Genomic DNA, 24,611 nt, shown 5'->3' with positions numbered 1-24,611 from the left:
CCCAAAGTGCTGAGATTACAGACGTGAGCAACATTGCCTGGCCCCAGCTAATTTTTTTTTTTCTTTTTTTTTAGAGATAAGGTCTCACTATGTTGCCCAGGCTGGTCTCAAACTCCTGGGCTCAAGCGATCTGTCTGCCTCATCCTCAAAGTACGGGGGTCACTGGCATGAGCCACTGTGCCTGGCCCCTTTTGGGTTTTCTGTGAAAGCGATGGTCCAAGGTGGCTGAAGATGTACATGTAAGAAAGGACAGAGGAGGCAGGAAGAGAGGATGGAGCGGCGCCAGGCGGGGCCGTGGGTCACTTACTGGGGACCGGCCTCAGCACGTCGGGGATGAGAATCTCCACCAGCGCCTGGTAGAGGATGTGGTCGCAGCTCCTCATCCACCTGAGGATGGGGTCGCATTGACACAGGGAGATGAGCTTGTCCTTGGGCAGGACGGCACCCTCGGGGTCTTCGTCACTGTGGAGGGAGGGGGGACAGGTGAGCTGTGGCCTGGCCCAGCTGGGCTCACTCAGCCACGGGAGTGACCAGAGAGCTGGGCTGCGGGACTTCTGCCCAACGGTGGGGCTGGGGTTTTGCTCCCCGTCCCTGAGGCTCAGTGGGTCCCCTCCCTCCGTGTTGCTCCCAGCGGTCCACGCTGTCCCTCCCCTGCCAGTGGTCATACTGTCATACTGCGTCTCACTGCAGCTATGGGTTGGGGTCACTTCTACTCGGGATTGCATCATGGTCACCTCTAAAATCCTCCCTATTCAAACGGTCTGACCTGGAAAAGGGGCAGATGGCAATGTGAATTTCAAGCCAGCTCTACCAAGTCTAAAAATCACAGGGACGGAGGCAGAGGGGTCTGAGCCCTAGTTCTTGGAGAGTTGATGCTTTTGTTTGTGGGTTACCTGTGGACGTCAGCAGGGAGTTAAGACTTGGGGGGGGCTGTGAACCCAGCCAGGGTGTGGCAGTCACCTGGCAGGAAGAGAGGTGGGGCCGTCACTGGAGGAGGCCTTGGAGTTCCAGAAGGAGAGCCACAGCTTCTCGATGTAGTGGAACTGGAGGTTCATCACCACATCTACAGTCGCCTAGGAATGAAGGCACCGGTGAGACAGACGAGTGCGTGCGCCCATCACGTGCACTCAGCACACGTCAAGTGAGCAGCCGTGATCCGGGCTGCAGCGGGGTGCCCTGGAATCCCAAGGGAGGCCACAGAGAGGAGAGGAGCAGGCGATGGACATGGATGTGGAGGGGCTGCTGCTCCAGAGAGGATGCTTGTGGGGGCTCGGGGCTCCGTCTCCTCAGCATCACCCGGGGACGCTGGGGACCCTGGCCTGAGCGACGATGGCAGTTCCCGGGAGGGACACATAGGAGCTGCCTGCCTGGGCTGGGGCGGTCACCTCGCAGTGCCGTCTGTACACCAGCTGCAGGGCCTTGACGTCGTGCAGTGTGACGCCGTCCTGCAGCAGGACGCTGCCCAGGTCGGGCGCTGGGAACTCGGGGAAGACGTGGGAGACATCTAGGGGAGGAACACGGGAACATCAGAAACGGGGCTCTTAGGAAACCGCGGACAACCGGAAGGCCATGGGTGGATGGGGGGCCCAGAAACAGATGTTCTGCCCTACCCCATGCACTCAGAGAATTTGTTTATTTCTTTTGTTTTTCTTTTTTGAGACAGGGCCTTGCTCTGTTGCCCAGGCTGGAGTGCAGTGGCACGATCTCGGCTCACTGCAACCTCCAGCTCCTGGGTTCAAGCGATTCTCCTGCCTCAACCTCCTGGGTAGCTGGGATTACAGGTGTGCGCCACAATGCCGGCTAAGTTTTGCATTTTTTAGTAGAGACGGGATTTCGCCATGTTTTGGCCAGGCTGGTCTCAAAATCCTGACCTCAGGTGATCCGCCCACCTCGGCCTCCCAAAGTGCTGGGATTACAGGCATGAGCCACCATGCCTGGACTTTTTTTTTTTTTTGAGACAAAGTCTCGCTCTGTCACCCAGGCTGGAGTGCAGTGGCAAGATCTTGGCTTACTGCAACCTCCTCCTCCTGGGTTCAAGCGATTCTCCTGTCTCAGCCTCTTGAGTATTTGGGATTACAGGCGTGTGCCACCATGCCTGGCTAATTTTGAATTTTTTTGGTAGAGATGGGGTTTTGCCATGTTGGCCAAGTTGGTCTCAAACTCCCGACCTCAAGTGATCTGACTGCTTCAGCTTCTCAAAGTGCTGGGATTACAGGCGTGAGCCACCGTGCCCAGCACAGTCAGGGAATTTGTAAGCATCAGTTTTCTCAGGTAGAAAATGGAGAGAATATTACCACCTCCCAGGAACATTAAATATGCAGACACAGAAAGCCCTGAGCCCAAGCCCTGGCACATAGCAAGTACCCACAGAGCCAGCTCAGGGCAGCACATCTCGGGGAGAAGGCCAGCCACAGTGTCCCTGCAGTGATCTCCTGAAGATGGGCCTGACCCCACCTCAATCTCTGCAGGAGACTCAACCCAGGAGGGTTCTGTTTGGGCTCAAAAAAGATCATAAACTGCACGGAAGCTGCTGAGTGTGTACAGAGCCCGCCTGAATCACGATACTGATACCAGTGGGCCTTCCTTGGCCGTCCCCCAACCCCCCGCCCTCCCTCATGGCAGGTTCTGAGTTAGGGCCTTCCTGGGGCAGAGATGGCACCACCACTAGGCCAGCTGGAGGAGAACGCTGTCCCCTGAGCAGTCCCCAGGGAGGAGGCCAAAACCGCCTCATGTTGGGGAACTGGGAGCACCTCGAAAGCTCCAGGCAAGAAGGAAGAAAGCCCAGATGGCAGGCAAATCCTGGTGCACCCTGAGTAGAGAATATCTAGCACTCTTTCTTTTTTCTTTAATTTGAAAGGCAGAGTCTTGCTCTGTCGCCCAGGTTGGAGAGCAGTGGCGTGATCACAGCTCACTGCAGCCTCGAACTTCTGGGCTCAAGTGAGCTTCCTTTCTCAGCCTCCTGAATAGGTGGGACCACAGGAGCTTGCTGCTATGCCTGGCTAATTATTTATTTATTTATTTATTTTTTAGTATGTTGCCCAGGCTGGTCTTGAACTCCTGAGCTCAAGTGATCCTCCCGCCTTGGCCTCCCAAGGCGTTGGGGTCACGGGCATGAGCCGCCTGTCCTCTAGTGTTCTTCCTGATGGTCATTTGATTTTATTTTCTCATTTTTCTGATGGTCACTTTATATATTAATTTTTTTTTGGCATGTGCTGATTATTCTAAAGTCTCAGGGATGTCAAAAAGAAGGTCTATCGAGACCTTTCTATTTGACCGAAAAGGTGTCTCATAAGAAAACTGTCGGAAGCGGACGTTTAGATGCCACTGGTTCTACTGGTGTTGAAACCCAGGAGTGTGGCGAGCCGATGGGAGCCCCGCCGTGGGGCCTGTCCGGGCCTCTCACCTATGTACTGCTGGTGGTGCTGGCTCTGCGCGGCCATGGTCTGTTCTGGAGTGCTGTGCAGGCTGCTGTGGGAGCCGCTGTCCCCAAGGCTGTCCGTCTTCTGGGCTGGCCGGTACCTAGGCCGGGAACACACATGCCACCGTGAGGCCCAGCAGCCCTACTGGGGGTGGGCCCAAGGAGTGGGGGCTGGGCAGGATTCAGTCAGGCATGTGCGTGTATGTGTTTACAAGTTGCGGTCAAATACACATAACACAAAAGTCACCATGGGAACCATTTTGAGTGCACAGCTCAGCAGCATGAAGCACATTCACGTGGCTGTGCCACCGTCACGATCGTCATCTCTGGAACGTGTTCATCTTCCCGCACGGAAGCTCTGTCCCCACGAAACACTTACTCCCCATCCCGTCCCAGCCCCGGGCGCCCTGTCTCTGTGACTCTGACGACTCGAGGGACCTCCTAGGAGTGGGGTCATACAGGATGTGTCCTTTTGCAACTGGCTGGTCTCACTGAGCGTTGTGTCCTCAAGGTCCACCGAGTTGTAGCCTGTGCTGGAATTTCCTCCTCCTTGTTTTTTTTTTTTTTTTGAGACGGAGTCTTGGTGCAGTGGCGCCATCTCTGCTCACTGCAAGCTCCGCCTCCCGGGTTCACGCCATTCTCCTGCCTCAGCCTCCCGAGTGGCTGGGACTACAGGCACCCGCCATTGCGTCCGGCTAATTTTTTGTATTTTTAGTAGAGACGGGGTTTCACCGTGTTAGCCAGGATGGTCTCAATTTCCTGACCTCGTGATTCGCCTGCCTCAGCCTCCCAAAGTGCTGGGATTACAGGCGTGAGCCACCGCGCCCAGAATAGAATTTACTCCTTTTTTTTTTTTTTTTTTTTGAGACGGAGTCTGGCTGTGTCGCCCAGGCTGGAGTGCAGTGGCACGATCTCGGCTCACTGCAAGCTCCGCCTCCCGGGTTCATGCCATTCTCCCGCCTCAGCCTCCGAGTAGCTGGGACTACAGGCGCCCGCCACCTCGCCCGGCTAATTTTTGTATTTTTAGTAGAGACGGGTTTTCACCATGTTAGCCAGGATGGTTTCAATCTCCTGACCTCATGATCTGCCCACCTCGGCCTCCCAAAGGGCTGGGATTACAGGCTTGAGCCACCGCGCCCGGCTGAATTTCCTCCTTTTTAAGGCTGAATAATATTCCATCATATGGATGAACCACAGTTTGTTAATGGACACTTGAGAAAATAGATATATATTTCCCCCTAACATTTCTCTCTCAGAAAAAAAGTGAAATTCTTGGCCGGGCACAGGGGCTCATGCCTGTAATCCCAGCAATTTGGGAGGCCGAGGCGGGTGGATCACCTGAGGTTGGGAGTTTGAGACCAGCCTGACCAACATGGAGAAATCCCATCTCTACTAAAAATACAAAATTAGCTGGGCGTAGTGGCACTCGCCTGTAATCCCAGTGACTCAGGAGGCTGAGGCAGGAGAATCGCTTGAACCCGGGAGGCGGAGGTTGCGGTGAGCCGAGATTGCACGACTACACTCCAGCCTGGGCAACAAAAGTAAAAGTCAGTCTCAAAAAAAAAAAGGGGGGGGGGAGGAGGAATTCTTTCCTTGAATCACAAACATCTTACTATTGGTGCAATCTCAGAAGTTCTGAGACTTTCATTTTGAGCCAGACAGTGGTGGCAGCCTGTGCAGGCAGCGCTGAGAAATACTCGAGGAAGGCTTTCCAGGTGCTGGGCTCCTGGAAGTCCGGTGTGTGGTAGGGAGGGGGCTGGCCTGAGCCGGACCATCTCTGGGGAGCCTCCCTCCTCAAATACAAAGCGGGGCCAGGCCTACAGGGAGGTGGGAGACCATGCCGGTGAGGTGTGTGTAAACCACCTGGCTCAGGGCAGGCTGTGGGCATCACACAGACACAGGCTCAGGCTGTGGCTTCCAAATGCAAATGGCATCAGCCTGTCCCCCTGAAATGTGTGTCGCTGCTCCTAAAATGACACACTGCCTGGAGCACAGGTTCACGGGTGTTTGCCAGGGGCCCAAACTGAACAACAGCAGCGAGCTCCAGAGTCCGTGTCTGCAGACAATGAGGTACAGAAGGAATGCTCGGGAAACTCTCTCCTGGAACCTCCAACTCCTGGGAGTGGCTGTGTGGTCAGGAGTCACCGGCTGACTCAGAGCAGCTGGAATGGGTTTCGAGATACACACATACATGGGGGGCTCTGTGCAGAGAGCCCCGCACCAGGTGTGAAGGTGCCACATGGGGCTATTGCAGTGCGGCCCCTGCTCTCAGGGTGGGCACTTGTGAAGGCACACTAGGAGGCAGCAATATTTGAATGTGCCCTAAACCAGGGGCCAACAAACTATGGCCTGAAGGCCAATTCTGCTACTTGTTTTTATAAATAAAGTTTTATTGGCACACAGCCACACCCATCATCTTCATGCTGTCTGTGGCTGTTTTCAGGATGCAGCCAAATTGAACAGTCATGACAGAGACTGTCTGGCCTGCAAGGCTAAGATATTTGCTGTCCAGCTCTTTACAGGAAAGGTTTGCTGAGCCCTGCCTTAGAAGATGAGAAAGTTTGTGATGGTTGGAGAAGAGGATATTCCAGAAAATGACCAGGGCTTTCCAGCCACTGGATCCAAAGGTCAAGAAGTCATGACTTGAGCACATCTGCTGCTTTCTCCTGGCTTTTTGGGTTATTTGCAGAGTACTCTCTCTCTTTACTTCCTAAGTTTCACAAATTAAGGGTCTGTGATTCCAACTGTAAGACACTGGGTAAGGGGGAAAACTACGGCTGGTAAAGGATTAGCAGTTGCTGCAGACGGGGGCACGCAGGGAAAGCTGGGTAGGCAGAATGTGGAGGATTTTTAGGGCTGTGAAAGGACTCTGTGTGACACTGTGATGGGGGGCACATGTCATTATAGGTTTGTCCAAACTGTAGAATGCAACACCAAGAGTGAGCCCTGATGTCCACTGTGGACTCTGGGGGGTGATGCTGGCTCCATCGAGGGTCATGAGTTGTAACCAATGCACCGCTGTGTGGGGGAGGCGGGTGATGGTGGGGGAGGCGGATGGTGGGGGAGGCGGCGGGGAGCGGCGCTGGGGGGTGTCGAAGAACTCTCTGTACTTTCTACTCAATTTTGCTGTGAACCTAGAATGACTCTAAAAAATGAAGTCTGTTAAAAACAGTTTTAAATGGTCTAAACAAAAGTCTGAAAACAGTTAGCTGGAGGAGGTTGCATCCCAGCCTCCTGTGTCTCCTGCTAGACTCACCTCATTCTCAGCGGAGGGGGATACCTTGGCTTTCCCAGGATGCTGGAGACTAGGGAGTTATGATGAGTTCATTTCATGTTGGAGAAACACCTCTCCCTCCGTGCTCCGGGGAAAGCCAGCCCCGCCCAGCTCAGCCCAGGCACGCACCTGGGCTTCTGATGCATGGGCTGCTGCCGCATGGCCATGTACTGCGTGTCCTCCTGCAGCCGGTTCAGCGGAGAGTCTGGCTTCAGACGAATCCCGTAGTAATGGTACTTCGAGTTGCCCCTGGAAACCAAACATCCCAGGGTCAGCTCCCTTTGCCGACGTCCTGAACAATAAGATAGGCTGGGATTCTTTTTCTTTCTTACTTCTTCTTTTTTTTTTTTTTTCTGAGATAGAATCTCACTCTGTCGCCCAGGCTGGAGTGCAGGAGTGCCATCTGAGCTCACTGCAATCTCTGCCTCCTGGGTTTAAGAGATTCGCCTGCCTCAGCCTCCCAAGTAGCTGGGATGACAGGTGTGGGCCATAATGCCTAGCTAATTTTTGTATTTTTAGTGGAGACAGGGTTTCGCCATGTTGGCCAGGCTGGTCTCAAACTCCTGGGCTCAAGCGATCCTCCCACCTTGGCCTCCCAAAGTGCGGGGATTACAGGTGTGAGCCACCGCGCCTGGCCTCTTCTCTCTCTTTTTTTTTTAGAGACAGGGTCTCACTCTGTCACCTGGGCTGGAGTGTAGTGGTGCAATCACCACTCACTGTACCCTTGACCTCCTGAGCTCAAGTGATCCTCCTGCCGCAGCCTCTGAGTAGCTGGGATTGCTGGCATGTGCCACCACACTCGGAAGATAGGTACTCTTTTTTGGCCTTTCACTTTGGCCTCTCTGGTTCAGCATTTCCTGAACTGCATGAGGAATGTGATGAAGGAATTCTGCACCTAATACTGTTGTCATGGAGAGTCGTCTCTCACAGGCTAGTATAATACAGGCTCGGACAAGTCCTGTGTGGAGAACACCAGGTCAGCTTTGCTGAGCTCCACATGGCGTATCTCTATTATTATTACCATTATTATTATTAACAACTCTTCCCTATCCGTTTCAGTCATCTAGTAACACATTTTGGAAAAAGGCACAGTTTGGGAACCATTACATTAGTTTATTACAGGAGAATGATGATCAGAGGGCTTTAAACAATTGAGCTCAGAAAACAGCTCAGAGTCCCTGCAGGAGAGAAGCACTAACCCACAGACATGGCTGTGGAGACACCAGCTCATAGGATGCCATTTCTCCAGAGCTGGCAACAAGGACACGCAGGAAGCACCTGGGTCCTTTCTTTTTATTTATTTTTTTCTTTTATTGCTATACTTTTGAGACAGAGCCTCACTCTGTTGCTCAGGCTGGAGTGCAGTAGTGCAATCTTGGCTCACTGCAACCTCCCAGGTTCAAGAAATTCTCCAGCCTCGGCTGGGTGCGGTGGCTCACGCCTGCAATCCCAGCACTTTGGGAAGCCGAGGCGGGTGGATCATGAGGTCAGGAGATCGAGACCATCCTGGCTAACACAGTGAAACCCCGTCTCTACTAAAAATACAAAAAATTAGCCGGGCGTGGTGGCCGGCGCCTGTGGTCCCACCTACTCGGGAGGCTGAGGCAGGAGAATCAGCTGAACCCAGGAGGTGGAGGCTGCAGGGAGCCGAGATGATGCCACTGCCCTCCAGCCTGGGCGACAGAGCAAGATTCTGTCTCAAAAACAAAAAACCAATAAATGGTAAATCCAGCTTTGCTGGATAAACCAGAGGCTACATTTTATTTGTCTGTTTGTTTGTTTGACACAGGGTCTTGCTCTGTTGCCCAGGTTGGAGTGCAGTGGTGCAACTGTGGCTCACCACAGCCTCAACCTCCTGGGCTCAAGTGCTTCTCCACTCTCAGCTTCCCAAATAGGTGAAATTACAGGTGTGCAAATAGGTGTGCACCACTATGCCTGGCTAATTTTTAATTTTTTTGTAGAGATGAGGTCTTGCTATGTTGCCCAGGCTGGTCTTGAACTCCTAGTCTCAAGTGATCCTCTTGCCTCGGCCTCCCAAACTGTTGGGATTTCAGGCGTGCACCATGACACCTGGCCCAGAGGCTGCTCTAAACAAACAAACAAACAAACAAACAAATGTATTGTTTGGGAAATTTCAAAAGGAGAGAGAAAACCAGAGTGACCTCCATGTCCCATCACCGGCTTCTAAAGCCAACGCCGCGGGCTACGCCTGGCCACAGCCAAGGCTGCCGCCAACTGAAAGTACCTGCAAGCACTCCAGGGGTGGCTGCAAATCAGGCCACCTGGACAGGAGGCGGAAGCCTGGCATTTTCCCAAAAGCTCCATTTCTTGGGAAAGGAAGAGGAAGGACAGGTGGGCTGGGGGTCGTCTACCCACCTGGTGCCCAGCCGCCGTGTCCTCAGCCCCATAAACACAGAACGGATCAGCTTCCCGAAGGAGGCGGCATTCACCGGGTCCAGCTTGTGCTCCTGGCAGTGCCGAAGGTAGTGGTTGTAAAGAGAACTTCGGGGGAGACTCACACCTTCCGCAGTTTCGTAATTATCCAACAGCCACTGGAGCTGCGGAAAGAAACACACGCCTGCGTTTGTCAGAAGCCTGAGGAACGCTAACGTGCCAACGTGGACTCGTTCAGAGAATTCCTTGCGTTCCCTGTATTACCAAACGGGATGAGGAAATCCATCTTTTCTTTCTTTTTGAGGCAGAGTCTTGCTCTGTCACCGAGGCTGGAGTGCAGTGGTGCAGTCTCGGCTCCCTGCAGCCTCTGTCTGCCGGGTTCAAGCAATTTTCCTGCCTCAGCCTCCCAAGTAGCTGGGATGACAGGCACCCAACACCACGCCTGGCTAATTTTTTGTATTTTTAGTAGAGATGGGGTTTCACCATGTTGCCCAGGCTGGTCTCAAACGCCTGACCTCAGGTGATCAGCCTGTCTCAGCCTCCCAAGGTGCTGGGATTATAGGCGTGAGCCACTGTGCCCAGCTGGAAATCCATCTTTGTGGTCTCTGATTTGAATTCTCTAAGCAGATTAATGAATAGCTCATTTTCTTTCATTTATTGATTCTTCCATGTTTAGCCTGGTTTTCCGTTTCCTGGATTTAATTTGTAAAGATCTGGGTGTGATCAAGAACTACTAGGTTCCGTCTTCAGTCACTTAAATGCCCACACACACCACACAGGGTTTAAACACCAAATAGCTCCGCAACATACAGGAATGGAGAGAAATTCTGATGCTAAACAGGAAGATTGAAGAAGACTTGGGGGACCGCACAGCCCCGGGTTCTGCAGTAAGCAGTGAGCTAACATGTACTGAGATCCCTCATTGAGGGAGGTGCAAATGGAAATTCAATAAAATACACAAATGCTTATATGCACGGTTTTGTGTCCGAGTCAAAAGGCAGGACATAGCTACTTGGGAGGCGGAGGCGGGAGGATTGCTTGAGCCCAGGAGGTCGAGGCTGCAGTGAGCTAAGGTCGCGCCACTGTACTCCAGCCTGGGCGACAGAGCAAGACTTTGTCTCTTTCAAAAAACAAAACAAAAAGATGGGCTAAATGAGTCTAGAGCCAAGGACTATGCCTCGAGAGGTTAACATCCAGTTAGAAGGGCAAGAACTGTCCACATGAAGAGCTCAGTCCCCACACTGGACTTCGACGCAAAGGTGTCCCACCCACCAACTGATGTCCTGAGCCAAGTGCCTTAAAGGCTGCGGCTTAATTCTGGTTTCCACCTCTCCCTCTGCTATCGTCTGTCCCCTGATCCAGAGAGGTTTGCTATGTGAATACAAAAGGCTTCCCTGATGCCTGCCATTTGGAGAAAGACAGGAATTTCACGCATGGAAGCGAGGCCAGAGTCCAGATCCCACGTCAAGGGCGTCGGGGGAAACCAGCTGTCCCTACCTGGTCCACTTTGTGTGAGGCTGTCGGCTGCTTTGTCTAGGCTGAGCCCTGCTTCCAGAGCTTTGAAGGGCTCCTGTTGCCTGGGCCCTTCAGAGTGGGCAGTGCTGGGTCCTCAGCCTTCCCCCACCAGGCATGTTGGGTGCCTGCACAGCCCTTGGCCTGGGAAGCCCTTGTCCCCACAAGACACAAAGCTGGCCTGTCCCCTGGGAAATATCTGTCCCCTCACCACAGCACCCTCCCCCACACCGTCACGTTTGCCGTCTGTTTGCCCCCGCTCCCCTACACTCAGCATTGCAAGCTGGGGAGGAAGTAAGCGTGCATCTCCTTTTTATTATTTATTTATTTATTGAAATGGAGTCTCACTCTGTCACCCAGGCTGGAGTGCACTGGCGCAATCTTGGCTCACTGCAACCTCCACCTTCCAGCTTCAAGCGATTCTCCTGCCTCAGCCTCCCGAGTAGCTGGCATTATAGACATGAGCCGCCACGCCTGGCTTGTTTTTTGTATTTTTAGTAGAGATGAGATTTTGCCATGTTGGCCTCAAATTCCTGACCTCAGATGGTCCACCTGTCTTGGCCTCCCAAAGTGCTGGGATTACAGGCGTGAGCCACCGCCCCCGGCCTTCATCTCCTTTTTATGAAAGAGTGCTATGAGGTGGTTCTGACCAGCCCTGCACCAACAACCAGCACCTCGGGACCCCTCTTATCTCATCTAAGACCCACCTGATCCAGTGTGTCCTGGCCCCTCCTGCCCTAACAGGGGCTGACCCAGGGTCACAGTGGAGTGAGGACCTGCCCTGGGTTCTGGAATGTTTCACAGGATGACAAACAGGTCAAAGGTTGAGGTGAAGGGGTGTGTGGGGCCTAAGCGTGGCGGTCTCGTAAGCCGAATCGCAGGTGTGCTGTGGGGCTGAGTCCGTTTTAGAAAGGGGGAGGGTGGCTGGAGTTTAGGGTAGAGACTGGGACCAGATGTGTTACCCTGGAACCAAAGAGCTGAGGACAAAACCTCCAGAGGGGGGGGAAGAGTCACCGGGCAGGGGCACTGCCCATGCGGGTGTTGAGGATGAAGAGGAGCAAAGTCTAAGTCTTGAAGTGTGGGTCCAACCTCATGTGCTGCCTCTGGGGCAAGCCAGGAGGGCTTCAGACCTCCTGACCACAAGCTCCCCTCCAGCTCTGCTCCTGCAGGTAAGTCCTGTGGCCAAACATCCCTCCTTACCAAGGGTACAGGGGTGGTTCCTGCCGCAACCCCTGAGCTTGGATTCCGGCTTCCTGGCAGCTCCTGAATCACTCAAGTAGCCTGTCACCTCCTCCGCGGCACCAGAGGCCCCTCGACCTCTTGCTACCACAAAGTCTGCCTCCTGCCACCTGCAGGGCCCGTGTGAAGTGCAGTGTCCGCCCCTGGCCATGAGTGCAGGTGATGGATTAGCGGTTGCCAGTTTCATCTGTCCAGCGTCGGGTGCCATGTGCTTGGCTGTGCCCATCACCGCAGGGAGGGACCCCTGCCCTCTTGTTCTTTGAATAAGGGAGAATTAAAGCAAAGGACCCTGAGAAGGGTCCCGGAGTGGAGACTTCATCTCTTCCTCACTTGCCTCTTTGGGAAAAGGACATCAGAGTTTTCACTTTCCATCGAGTCATTCACACCCTTCATCTTCCAACTTTCTGGACTGGACTTTTTCCGATACAATGGAGGCAGTGTTACTTTTTCCCTTTTTTCTCCTCCAAAGTCCGGCTCTGGCAGAGTGCTTGGACACTTAAGAGTCTTCCTCATATTTAATGCTATGAATACTATGAACCACAACCTTGGTGTTGAAGTTAGTGTATGAGTGTATATATACGTATATACATTTTTTTTTAAGAGATAGGGATATATATATACATTTTTAGAGACAGGGTCTTGCCCTGTCACCCCAGGCTGGAGCACAGTGGTGCAATCATAGCTTACTGCAGCCTCCAACTCCCAGGCTCAAGTAATCCGCCTGCCTCAGCTTCCCAAAGTGTTGGGATGACAGTCAGGAGCTGCATGTGGGCCCTGAAGCTTTTCTTCACAGTGCCTTCACTGTCTGGATTTGTCATGTGTGCTTGTCGCCTGTTCCCTGGAGCGCGTGGAGAAGGAGCCAGGTGTGCACATTCGCCTGTTCCCCTGAGCGCGTTCCTCCTGAGGGAGGAGAAGGAGCCAGGTGTGCACATTCGCCTGTTCCCCTGAGCGCGCTCCTCCTGAGGGAGGAGAAGGAGCCAGGTGTGCATATTCGCCTGTTCCCCTGAGCGCGCTCTTCCTGAGGGAGGAGAAGGAGCCAGGTGTGCACATTCGCCTGTTCCCCTGAGCGCGCTCTTCCTGAGGGAGGAGAAGGAGCCAGGTGTGCATATTCGCCTGTTCCCCTGAGCGCGCTCTTCCTGAGGGAGGAGAAGGAGCCAGGTGTGCATATTCGCCTGTTCCCCTGAGCGCGCTCCTCCTGAGGGAGGAGAAGGAGCCAGGTGTGCACATTCGCCTGTTCCCCTGAGCGCGCTCTTCCTGAGGGAGGAGAAGGAGCCAGGTGTGCATATTCGCCTGTTCCCCGGAGCGTGCTCCTCCTGAGGGTGGAGATGGAGCCAGGTGTGCACATTCACCTGTTCCCCGGAGTGCACTCTTCCTGAGGGTGGAGAAGGAGCCAGGTGCACACATTCGCCTGTTCTCCCGGAGTGCACTCTTCCTGAGGGTGGAGATGGAGCCAGCTTTGCCCATGTGGGCATCCACAGGACCCTGGAGATGTCTCAAGCCTGACAGCAGAGAAAGACTGTCCGAGGAGGTAGGTGGGGAGCAAACAGAGGGTGTCTGGGTGAAGAAGCCAGAGGCTTCCCTTGGTCATTCCGAGGCTGGCGCCACAGATACCACTTCTTAGATTGTCCTCAACGGGCAGCAGGAGCCAGGGCCAGTGGCCCCACAGCTCAAGGAGACAAATGATGATGCAGATTTTCAGGCTAAAAGTGTGAGGCCAGATTTTGTGGGTGGTAAGTTGGAAGGAGCACTGGACTAGGAGTCCTGAGAGGTTAGAGTCTAAGACTCCATCCACCAGGAGGACATACGGGCTCACACATAAAGTTTTGGAACAGATGATCCTTCTGCTGTTTACCCCCGACCCCCCATGCTATTTAAGAGTAGAATCGGCCGGGTGCGGTGGCGCAAGCCTGTAATCCCAGCACTTTGGGAGGCCAAGACGGGCGGATCACGAGGTCAGGAGATCGAGACCATCCTGGCTAACATGGTGAAACCTCGTCTCTACTAAAAAAATACAAAAAACTAGCCGGGCGAGGTGGCGGGCGCCTGTAGTCCCAGTTACTCGGGAGGCTGAGGCAGGGGAATGGCGTAAACCCAGGAGGCGGAGCTTGCAGTGAGCCGAGATCGCGCCACTGTACTCCAGCCTGGGCGACAGAGCGAGACTCCGTCTCAAAAAAAAAAAAAAAAGAGTAGAATCCATTGCTTGAGTAATTATGTTGACATTGACACTAAAAGGATGCATAGTTGTCTTGACAACAAGTCCTTCTTGCTCAACATCAAGAAGCCACAGAGAAGACTGATGTGGCTGGAAGAGTCAGGTCCATTTCCTCCCCCTTCTGCATCGGCGAACTTCCCAGAGGGGAACTGGGTTAGAACTGAAGTGTGATGGGCTTGCAGACTCTGTTCAGGGTCTACGCCTCACCAGCAGGCTGGGAGCCACCTATGCACAGGGCCTTCCCATCCCTCAGGGCCGGAACCCATACCTGGCGGCGCGTCAGACCGGGGCGAGCATCACAGGTTGGTTCCGTGAAACCAACCACAAGGGTTCAGCTGCTCCAACCACACCTCGCCCACCTCCCCGGCTCTTGAGGGCTCGGGTACCTTCATGCCAGGAAAGGCCGTAGCTGGACAGAGTCACCTTTCCGGTTTGGGCATGTTCTGCAGTCTGCTTTGTCTGCTGATATTTGCACTCTTTCTGTGTCAATATCAAACACAAATAAGCAGAATGCTGTCCAAAGAAATGTACGGTGTATCCACATTTGCCGCAATCTGTCAGGACGGCACACTTTTGATGAAATGGATCAAATCCTTCCTTTTAAGGAATAAAAATCCCGAAATGCCAGTGCCTCCCTCTCCCTGGTCCCCCAACAAAGGCCTGTGGTTCTGGGCTCTTTGCAGGCACAGCCCCTGTGGACAGATATCCTCACCTGCAGGTGGGAAGGCAGGGATCATGCCCACCTACCAGCCCCCTTTATCTCCTAAGACACTTGTTTCTATTCCTGGGGGCAAATTTGCCTGACACTGGCTCCTGGTGGTGAGTCAGAGTCTTGCCGGGCCATACACTAGCTGCTTGGGCAGCTATTCCGACCGTCCATGTGTATCTGTGTTGACATAATCCGACTTGGAACACCCACCTTTTCACCTGTCCCACCAGTATTTACGAGAGCTGACTCTATGCCACTACTTGTTCCAGGTGTGGGGATGCAACAGCAAATAAAAGACAAAAACCCCTGCTCTCTGGGAGTGTCCGTTCTTGTCTGGCAGAGACCCACAATAAAGAAGGCAAATGAACCGAATGAGGGCCGGTGCTGAGTGTTATGAGAGAAACTCACCTGGGAAAGGGGACGGGGGTCGCCGCCACAGAGGGACTGGAGGGATGACGCAATAGTACATTGAGGTGGGGTGGCGTGTCAGGCAGGGCTCACTGAGAAAGTGCCCGCTGAGTGAAGACTCGAAGGAGGTGACAGGGAGCCTGGGGAAGACAGCTTCAGGCAGAGGGCCCCACAGTGCAAAGGCCCTGGGGCAGGTCCAAGCATGGTGCATTGGAGAAGGCCCATGTGGCTGGAGGAGGCCAGTGTGGCTGGAGCAGAGTGAGGAGTGGGAGACAGCCGGTCCTGCTGGGCCCTGTGAGCCATTTTGACAACACTGGGTTCTACTTGGAGGGCCAAGGGGAGCCCTGGAGGCTTCCGAGCAGAGCAGTGCGGTGATCTGACCTGGGTGTTAGCAGGCTCACTCTGGCGGCTGCTGCGAGAAGGGGATGGAGGCTGGGTAGGGGTGGGCACCGACGGCTGGCTAGGAGGTGGCCGAAAGAATCCACAGGGACAGTGGCAGCTGAGGAAGTAGTAGAGGTGGAGGAGGTGGGGGGTTCCATCTGGTTCTGGATCTTTCTTGAAGGTGAGGTTGAAGACCATCTCGGGGTGGGCATGAGAGGAGCAGGGAGGCGAGGATGCAGTGGGGTTGGGGGCTGAGCGCCTGGAAGATCGGCTGCCCCCGCCTGAGATGGGACCGTGGACGGGAGGCGCAGGGGTTGTGGGAGGCACAGGGGTTGCTGAGGGTGGAGGCCATGCACTGAGCTAAGATGCTAATCCGAGGCAGGCAGGAATACCGAGGGAAAACAGCTGTACTTCTGGCCCTTCTGAGGAGCTGCCGGCTCTAGCAACCCTACCGTGGCCTGCAGGACAGCACGGCCATGGCGCCAGGCTACACAGGTCACCAGCTGAAGGCTAAATGACCTTTGACAATGTGTGTTTCTTGATTTCAAAGGAAGAAGTCACATAACCCTAATATGACTCTTCCACACCCAGCTCTCTCCCGCAGGCTGCGTGAGTGATGCGTTTATTTTAGTAGACAGCGCCATCTCGTGGTGACAGAGACTCGGTGAACCTGCTGCGGGGTCCGGGTCGGCTGATAGCCTGAAGGCAGCCCAGTGCCCCCTGGGGGCTGAGGCCGCCTCTTCTGCTCATGGTGGCGGCCTGCCACACCCAGTCGGGTGAAGACATATTTCATCCCCAGCCCCAGCTCCGTCCCCTTCCCTCTGGAAGGGCTAATCCCCATTTTCACGGCACCATATCCTGCTCTTTCCCAGTTTGGACACTGCTGGGGGCCTCCTCCTCCCTGGGGGTTTCCACGCCAGGCTGACCATCAGCTGACTGGAAGGTTCTTCCAACGTGCAGACCTCCAGGCCCTGCAGACAGCCTGGGTCCAAGCCCCTAGAGGGGAGGCCTGGGAAGCTCCTGTGGACCAGGCTCCCGGCATCTGAATACCCGCTCCCTCCTGAGAGAGCGCAGAGGAGGGAACCAGCTCCGTGGAACGCGGGGCCAGCTCCACTCAGAAATGTCTATGGGTGGGCTCCCTGGGTGGGTTTTCCCACCTTCTGCCCTCGAATGCTAAGCTCCCTGGAGTGACTTTTTCCTCCTTTTTCACTCCCTATGTTCGGCACTGACCTGGCCAGAACCCTGCACACGGTAGACGGCCGGCTGACGTCACCAGTTGGCAGCAGGCAAAAGGCACACAGGCCCTGCCGCTGGGGAGACCCTCCCTGGGGCTGTCCGAGAAGGGAGGTCTGGGAGGCCACTCAGTCCCAGCCACAGGCAGCCCCGGGGACAGCCGTTGCGAGGGCGCGTCGCCCCGTCCACCAGCAGATCACGTGTTTTAACTCCTCCCTCTCTGGCTCTCACATTTGCCAAAGCAAGATCTAGGTTTGTTCTACTCGTGTGTGTGGTGCACTCTTTAGAAAGATCTTATTTTACTTCCTTGGTTTCAAGTCACCAAGCCCCAAATCTTACTGATCACAGCTCAGGATGGAAGGAAACAGCTCAACAGCGAATCATCAGTGAGAAAAAGAAACGTGAGATTTTACCTGCTGGAAAAGTCAGCTCGGGAATGTGAATTTGTGGGGAAGCGACCTGGAAAGTCTGCCTTTCGGATGAAGTGTTAGAAAGCAGGAAGGATCCCAGCAGCCAGAGACAAGCGGTTCATGCATTTTCCCATAGACATTTTTTCTTTTTTTGAGACGGAGTCTCGCTATGTCTCCCAGGCTGGAGTGCAGTGGTGCAATCTCAGCTCACTGCAACCTCCGCCTCCCGGGTTCAAGCGATCCTCCTTTCTCAGCCTCCGGAGTAGCTGGGACTATAGGCATGTGCCACCTCGCCTGGCTAATATTTGTATTTTTGGTAGAGACGGGGTTTCGCCACGTTGGTCAGGCTGGTCTTGAACTCCTGACCTCAAGTGGTCCGCCCGCCTTGGCCTCCCAAAGTGCTGGGATCACAGGCGTGAGCCACCGCACCCAGCCCATTTTCCCACAGACATTTTAACTCTCCTGTGGACATGCTGACTGCCCAGGCTCTGCACCCCCATCCTGCCTGGATCACGCAGCCCTCTTGCCCAGGGCTGAGACCCTGGGCCCGCATGAGTTTGTGTTCAGGTCGAAGATGGCCTGATCCTTGCTGAATGGGGAATGTCTTGCTGCACACTTTCCCATATGTATGTGCTCTGAGTTTAAGACTCGGGGCTGGGGAGATCCTCTTTCCAAGCACATGGGGAAGACTCCCTTCTCCCTGAGTTCATCTACAGGAAGGACGTCATCTAGCAGTGACACATGACAGGATGACCGCGTCCTACGCAGCCTGGAGGGGGGCGGGGCACTGAGCAGGGGTCCGGCATGGTGTTTGTTTTGTTTTGTCTTTTTTGCTTCAAGATAATCGGCAGAAGGAGATATTTCTGCCATTTCTTCTAGTGATCAGCCCCCTGAGGCAGAGGGCAGAGGCCTCGCCAGGGGCTGCAGTGAGCAGGTGACCACACCTGTGCCTAACCCAGAAGCCCAGGTTTCCGGACTGTCCTATGTCACTTTCCACCCCCAGAATCACTCACTGCCTTTTGAGTAACACCTCATTTTACGCATCGGCCAGCACAGAAGTCAGGATGGGATCACAGAGAGGATGAGAGTCAGGATGGGATCACAGCGAGGATGGGACTCAGGATGGGATCACAGCAAGGACCGGAGTCAGGATGGGATCACAGCGAGGACGGGACTCAGGATGGGATCACAGTGCGGACGGGAGTCAGGATGGGATCACAGTGAGGACGGGACTCAGGATGGAGTCACAGCGAGGATGGGAGTCAGGGTGGGATCACAGCAAGGACGGGAGTCAGGATGGGATCACAGCGAGGACGGGACTCAGGATGGGATCACAGCGAGGACGGGACTCAGGATGGGATCACAGCGAGGACGGGACTCAGGATGGGATCACAGCGAGGACGGGAGTCAGGATGGGATCACAGCGAGGACGGGACTCAGGATGGGATCACAGCAAGGACGGGACTCAGGATGGGATCACAGCGAGGACGGGAGTTAGGATGGGATCACAGCGAGGACGGGAGTCAGGATGGGATCACAGCGAGGACGGGAGTCAGGATGGGGTCACAGCGAGGATGGGAGTCAGGATGGGATCACAGCGAGGACGGGAGTCAGGATGGGATCACAGCGAGGACTGGGGTCCACTGAAGGGAACTTCTTCTCTGATGTCTGAATTCTCAAGAGAACGTCAGATCCCAATTGAAGTGCTGGAGAGCAACGGCTAGAAGGACATTCTGACTTCAATGGCTCGTCCCAGGTTTAAGATGCCAAACATATGTCCAGCTATGTGCAAAGCTGAATCGAGAGCATTTGGGGAGAAGTGAAAGCGATGAGTCTGAGGGGGCCAGAGCTTTCCTTCTCTATTGTTCCTGGAAATAAAGACGGAGCCGGCCACATCCCCCAGTCCCACCCTGCTACGGTCCTCTGCAGAGCTGAGATGCCCCCAACCTCCCGTCATGGGGCCTGTGATCAGAGACAAGGGGAGGAGAAAAATCCTAGACACTAAAATCTGTACGAATTAGCTGCTTTATGCTTCTCTCAATTACTGTTTCTTTCCCAGAGAGAACTCCAGGGCAATTAGCTAAGAATCTAAGGCGTTCCCCACCCTCTGTCGTTTTCTCTCTTTGTTGTTGCTGTTGCTGATTTTTGCATTGTTTTTCTTTTTCTTTTTTTTTTTTTTTTTTTTGAGACGGAGTCTCGCTCTGTCGCCCGGACTAGAGTGCAGTGGCCAGATCTCAGCTCACTGCAAGCTCTGCCTCCTGGGTTTACGCCATTCTCCTGCCTCAGCCTCCCGAGTAGCTGGGACTACAGGCGCCAGCCACCTCGCCCGGCTAGTTTTTGTATTTTTAGTAGAGACGGGGTTTCAGCGTATTAGCCAGGATGGTCTCGATCTCCTGACCTCGTGATCCGCCCGTCTCGGCCTCCCAAAGTGCTGGGATTACAGGCTTGAGCCACCGCGCCCGGCTATTTTTCATATATAACTATACTGCTTATCACCTGCCAGGTATTGTTGAAAGTATTTTACGTACATTAAATAATTTACTCCCCATGACAGCCCGAGGAGGTAGGTGTTGTTATTATCTACCTTTTACAAATAAAGAATCTGTTTTCATTTCTCCTTAATTGCTGAAGGTTATTTTTTGCTGGATGTAGGATGCTAGATTGGCTTCCCCCTCAACCACCTTTCACAAAGGGCACTTTAAAGGGGTCATTTTGTTGTCTTTGTTTTTTTTTTTGTTTTTTGTTTTTGTTTTTGTTTTTTTTTAGACGGAGTCTCACTCTGTCGCCCAGGCTGGAGTGCAGTAGCGCGATCTCGGCTCACTGCAAACTCTGCCTCTCGGGTTCACACCGTTCTCCTGCCTCAGCCTCCCAAGTAACTAGGACTACAAGCGTCTGCCACCATGCCCAGCTAATTTTTTTGTATTTTCAGTAGAGATGGAGTTTCACCGTGTTGGCCAGGATGGTCTCGATCTCCTGACCTCGTGATCCACCTGCCTCGGCCTCCCAAAGCACTGGGATTACAGGCATGAGCCACCACACCCGGCATTTTTTTTTTTTTTTTTTTGAGATGGAGTCTCACTCTGTCCCCCAGGCTGGAGTGCAGTGGTGCAATCTTAGCTCACTGCAACCTCCGCCTCCCGGGTTCAAGCAATTCTCCTGCCTCAGCCTCCCAAGTAGTCGGGATTATAGGCGCCTACCATCACGCCCAGTTAATTTTTGTATTTTTAGTAGAGACGGGGTTTCACCATGTTGGCCAGGCTGGTCTCGAACTCCTGACCTCAAGTGATCCACCCACCTCTGCCTCCCAAAGTGCTGGAATTACAGGTGTGAGCCACCACGCCCGGTTGCCTTTGTTTGTTTTAAAAATGTCTATGCAGGTTACAAGCAGAGCAGGGACAGGTTGCCAGGTCAGACACACACTTACATGGCTGTTGAGTAAACCGCTTTTGTGTGATGTGATTCCTTCGCTTTTTTGGAGGTTTTCAATCGCCATTTCAAGCTAAAGAAAATGTGTGCAGAAACAAAACAAAACAAAATGAAAAAAAAAAAAAAAAGGAAATCAGATGGTTAGCATCAGCCAAGATTTGTTTTTATTAATATCCAAATCATGATTCGAGCTCCTACAAAATAAAAAGGAGGCTGCACGCAGGCAGGGCGGTGGGGTGAGTTAAACTGTGCGTGGAAGCTGAGGCAGGGAGTATTGCTTCGCACACTTAGATAAGCCCAAGAGCCTGTCTTACGGAAGCAGCAGCAATCATGTGGTAAAAACTTGCTACTGAATTTTAACCCGGCATATGTGTGTGCACATCATAACATTAATATGCAGCTGCTGCATCCATTCCAGTGTCCACCAAGCCAGCATCATAGTCACCTGCTCCTCTCCCCACGCCACATCGATGGGGAACCAGAATGAAAGCAAGGACAGATGGCAGCCTTGACTCCCCAGCCAGGCTGTCTTGTTGCAAAGCCCAGGGTCTCCCCGCTGCTGGAGGCTCTGGGAAAATACCAACGAGGCCAAAGACTCAGACCCTGCCACCAGGAGGCCATAGGATCCAGGGCCACTGGACACTTTCTGGAGAATTATTTATCTAGTGGGAGCTGTGCGAAGAAGGTTTTTGGAAAAGAGAAAAGAGTTTTGGAAGAAAGAGTTGGGGAGCTAACGGTAGAAATTCCTGGAGGAAGGATTCCTGAGTTGGATCCTGAAGGACCTGATGGAGGTGGGGAGGGAGGTGGGTGGCAGGTCCATGCAAAGGAGGAGGCACCCAGCTGTGCGTGGCCGCCAAGGCATTCCCATGCATTTGGTCTGTCCTAGACTCGCACACAGAAAACGGCGATGTAAAACCTGCTGCAGCCCACCCCGACGACCAGAGGACTGAAGTGGAAGGAAATGAACCTGAAGTATATGCTTCCTTTTCTAAAACACCCAGGGAGGTCAAAGACTTGACACTTCTGCAAAGAGCAGGCTGAGTGTGTATCTCAGAGAGCAGGCTCGCGGAGCTGAGTTCAAGAGCGAGAGGCTAACGGCTTCTCCCGTGGCCTCTGACCACTGTGGTTCTGCCTCCTCTCACTAGCGACCCTTGCTTCAAGCCAAGGAGGACGTCAGGGTCACCTTTAAGAAGTGCAGAAGGTACAGTGGAGGACCAGGGAAAGTAGGATGGTGAGACCTCCCCCACCCATCAGCCTCAGGGCACAGGCGATAAGAAGGCAGTCGCCACCTCTATGATAGAAAGAAAAAAGACACATGCCACCCTCATGTCTTGGGGCCATTCTGATTTGCAGCTTGGGCAGGCACGTGAGTACTGCCCGGTGGCACCTTCCCTGTGGGACACCGCTGACCTCTGGGTGCTGGGAGAGCAGAGTGCATGACCTCTGGAAGTCTGCCCTAATCTCAGGGCCCTTGTCCAGGGCCCAGCAGACTGGGAAGGAGAAGAAAACACTGTCTCTCCAACATAGTGGGTCTCAATCATTTGGTCTATTAAAAAATACACTATTACAAAATTTTGAGATTTCGCTGCCTCCCCTGAAAAAGAGCATTTTTTTTTTTTTCCCTTGAGACAGACTCTTGCTCTGTTTCCCAGGCTGGAGTGCAATGATGTGATCTCGGCTCACTGCCACCTCTGCCTCCCAGGCTCAAGTGATTCTCATGCCTCAGCTTCCCAAGTAGCTGGGGTTACAGGTGTGTGCCACCACACCCAGCTAATTTTTGTATTTTTTGGCAGACATGGGGTTTCTCTATGTTGACCAAGCTGGTCTTGAACTCCTGGCCTCAACTGAACCGCCCGCCTCGGCCTCCCAAAGTTCTGAGATTACAGGTATGAGCTACCACACACCGCCTGCTTTTGTTTTTAAAAGTTAAATCTATTATTTCCCTTATTAGAAATCAAAATAGGTAATTTGTTAAAAGATGTATTAATTCATTAAAAAATAATAAACCCATTATAGGTTAACACTTAAAGAATAGGTACACTTTCCAAATAAAAAAAAAAAAAAACCAAAATGAGAAGAGCGGAATTATTCTACATCTTCACAAATCTGTAGAGTGTGTGACTTACAGAAGACAGTTCTGCACATCTGCTTCTGGATCTCCATCTATTATTGTATACTGTTTTAGTTGAAGTACATTGAAAAAACTTGGCCTCACACAGATATATACTTGGAAAAGGAGCACTATTTTAATAGCCTTTTCAGATAACTGTGGATATTTTTACTTGATACTATAGCAACACTTGACAACTGGTAATTTCTTTTTTTTTTTTTTTTTTTGAGACGGAGTCTCGCTCTGTCGCCCAGGCTGGAGTGCAGTGGTGCGATCTCGGCTCACTGCAAGCTCCGCCTCCCGCCGGGTTCACGCCATTCTCCTGCCTCAGCTTCCTGAGTAGCTGGGACTACAGGTGCTCGCCACCGCGTCTGGCTTTTTGTGTTTTTAGTAGAGACGGGGTTTCACCGTGGTCTCGATCTCCTGACCTTGTGATCCGCCCGCCTTGGCCTCCCAAAGTGCTGGGATTACAGGCGTGAGCCACCGTGCCCGGCCTACAACTGGTAATTTCTTAAAGGTTAGCTGCAATGTGGAATCTGAAACCATATCAACGAGCTTTTCATACTCAGTAACATTAAAATCCATTAATCTTGAGCTGACATCCATGACAATGACAGAGTAAGGAACTCCAAAACCCATCCCTTCACAAAAGCAGTGAAAAAATGGGCAAATATCGTCAGAATCAACTTTATCAGAACACTGGAAATGAATTAAAAGATTATGGCAAACAGGTGAAACCTTAATCAAGATAAAAAAAGATGAAACTTGGCATTTAAGGAAATCTCCATCAAATCACTAGTTGACCACTAAGGTAACTGAACAGAGATTTTGGCCGGGTGTGGGGGCTCACACCTGTAATCCCAGCACTTCGGGAGGCTGAGGCACGTGGATTGCTTGAGGCCAGGAGTTCAAGACCCGCCTGGCTAACATGGTGAAACTCTGTCTCTACTAAAAAATATGAAGAAAAATTAGGTGGGTGTGGTGGCACACGCCTGTAATCCCAGCTACTGGGGAGGCTGAGGCAGGAGGATCGCTTGAACCCAGGAAGTGGAGACAGCAGTGAGCCAAGATCACACCACTGCACTCCAGCCTGGGCAACAAAGTGAGACTGTCTAAAAAAAAAAAAAAGCAGAGTTTACAAAATTAGTTCAGAAAGGTCATGAAACAATCAACAACACCTATAAGCAGCAACAGCAAACCGTGGGGAGAACAGAAGAATCTGATATTCAGAGTCACCATGTTATACTATTCAAAATATCCACTTTTCCACAAAAATTATGAGGCACGCAAGAAAACAAGAAAGTATAGCCCATATGTAGAAATAAATAAATAGGACCATCCCTGAGAAAATCTAGCCTTTGGACTTATGAAACAAACAGTTTAAATCAACTATATAAAATATACTTAAAGAGTTAAAGGAAATCATGTACAAAGCACTCTAAAAAACCATGACAGGTGGGGGCGTGGTGGCTCACACCTGTAATCCCAGCACTTTGGGAGGGTGAGTTGGGTGGATCACTTGAAGTCAGGAGTTCAGGGACCAGCCTGGCCAACATGGTGAAACCCTGTCTCTACTAAAAATACAAAAATTAGCTAGGCATGGTGTTAGGCGTCTGTAATTCCAGCTACTTGAAAGGCTGAGGCCTGAGAATTGCTTGAGCCCAGGAGGCAGGGTTTGTAGTGAGCTGAGATCACACCACTGCACTCCAACCTGGGTGACAGAGTGAGATTCCATATCAAAACAGAAACAGAAACAAAAACGAAACAACAACAACAACAACAACAAACACATGGAGTGACGTTTCACCAGCAGAGAATATCAACAAGAAGACAGAAATTGTAAAAAGGAACCAAATACAATTTCTGGAGTTTAAAGTATAACAGC

General features: G+C 52.6%; 1 protein-coding gene across 10 annotated transcripts in view; it reads right to left on the bottom strand.

Annotated features, from left to right (window-relative positions):
- RFX2 (regulatory factor X2) overlaps positions 1-24,611 on the bottom strand; it is a 120,801-nt gene that overhangs the window by 12,526 nt on the left and 83,664 nt on the right. For 9 of the 10 annotated variants that reach the window (XM_033200174.1, XM_033200180.1, XM_033200170.1 and 6 more), the window contains 7 exons: positions 20,615-20,689; positions 9,069-9,250; positions 6,822-6,941; positions 3,404-3,519; positions 1,386-1,504; positions 961-1,073; positions 308-462 (listed from right to left, as the gene is read on the bottom strand). In XM_033200174.1, coding sequence (XP_033056065.1) covers positions 308-462; positions 961-1,073; positions 1,386-1,504; positions 3,404-3,519; positions 6,822-6,941; positions 9,069-9,250; positions 20,615-20,689 — 880 coding nt within the window. The remainder of the gene's footprint in view (positions 1-307; positions 463-960; positions 1,074-1,385; positions 1,505-3,403; positions 3,520-6,821; positions 6,942-9,068; positions 9,251-20,614; positions 20,690-24,611) is intronic. The other variant, XM_033200179.1, reaches the window with a different exon arrangement.

Source organism: Trachypithecus francoisi, unplaced genomic scaffold, assembly GCF_009764315.1.
Source record: "Trachypithecus francoisi isolate TF-2019V2 unplaced genomic scaffold, Tfra_2.0 Lachesis_group5, whole genome shotgun sequence".
Lineage (NCBI taxonomy): Eukaryota > Metazoa > Chordata > Mammalia > Primates > Cercopithecidae > Trachypithecus > Trachypithecus francoisi.
Note: the sequence above shows the minus strand (reverse complement) of the source record. Positions and strands in the feature narration are given on the sequence as shown.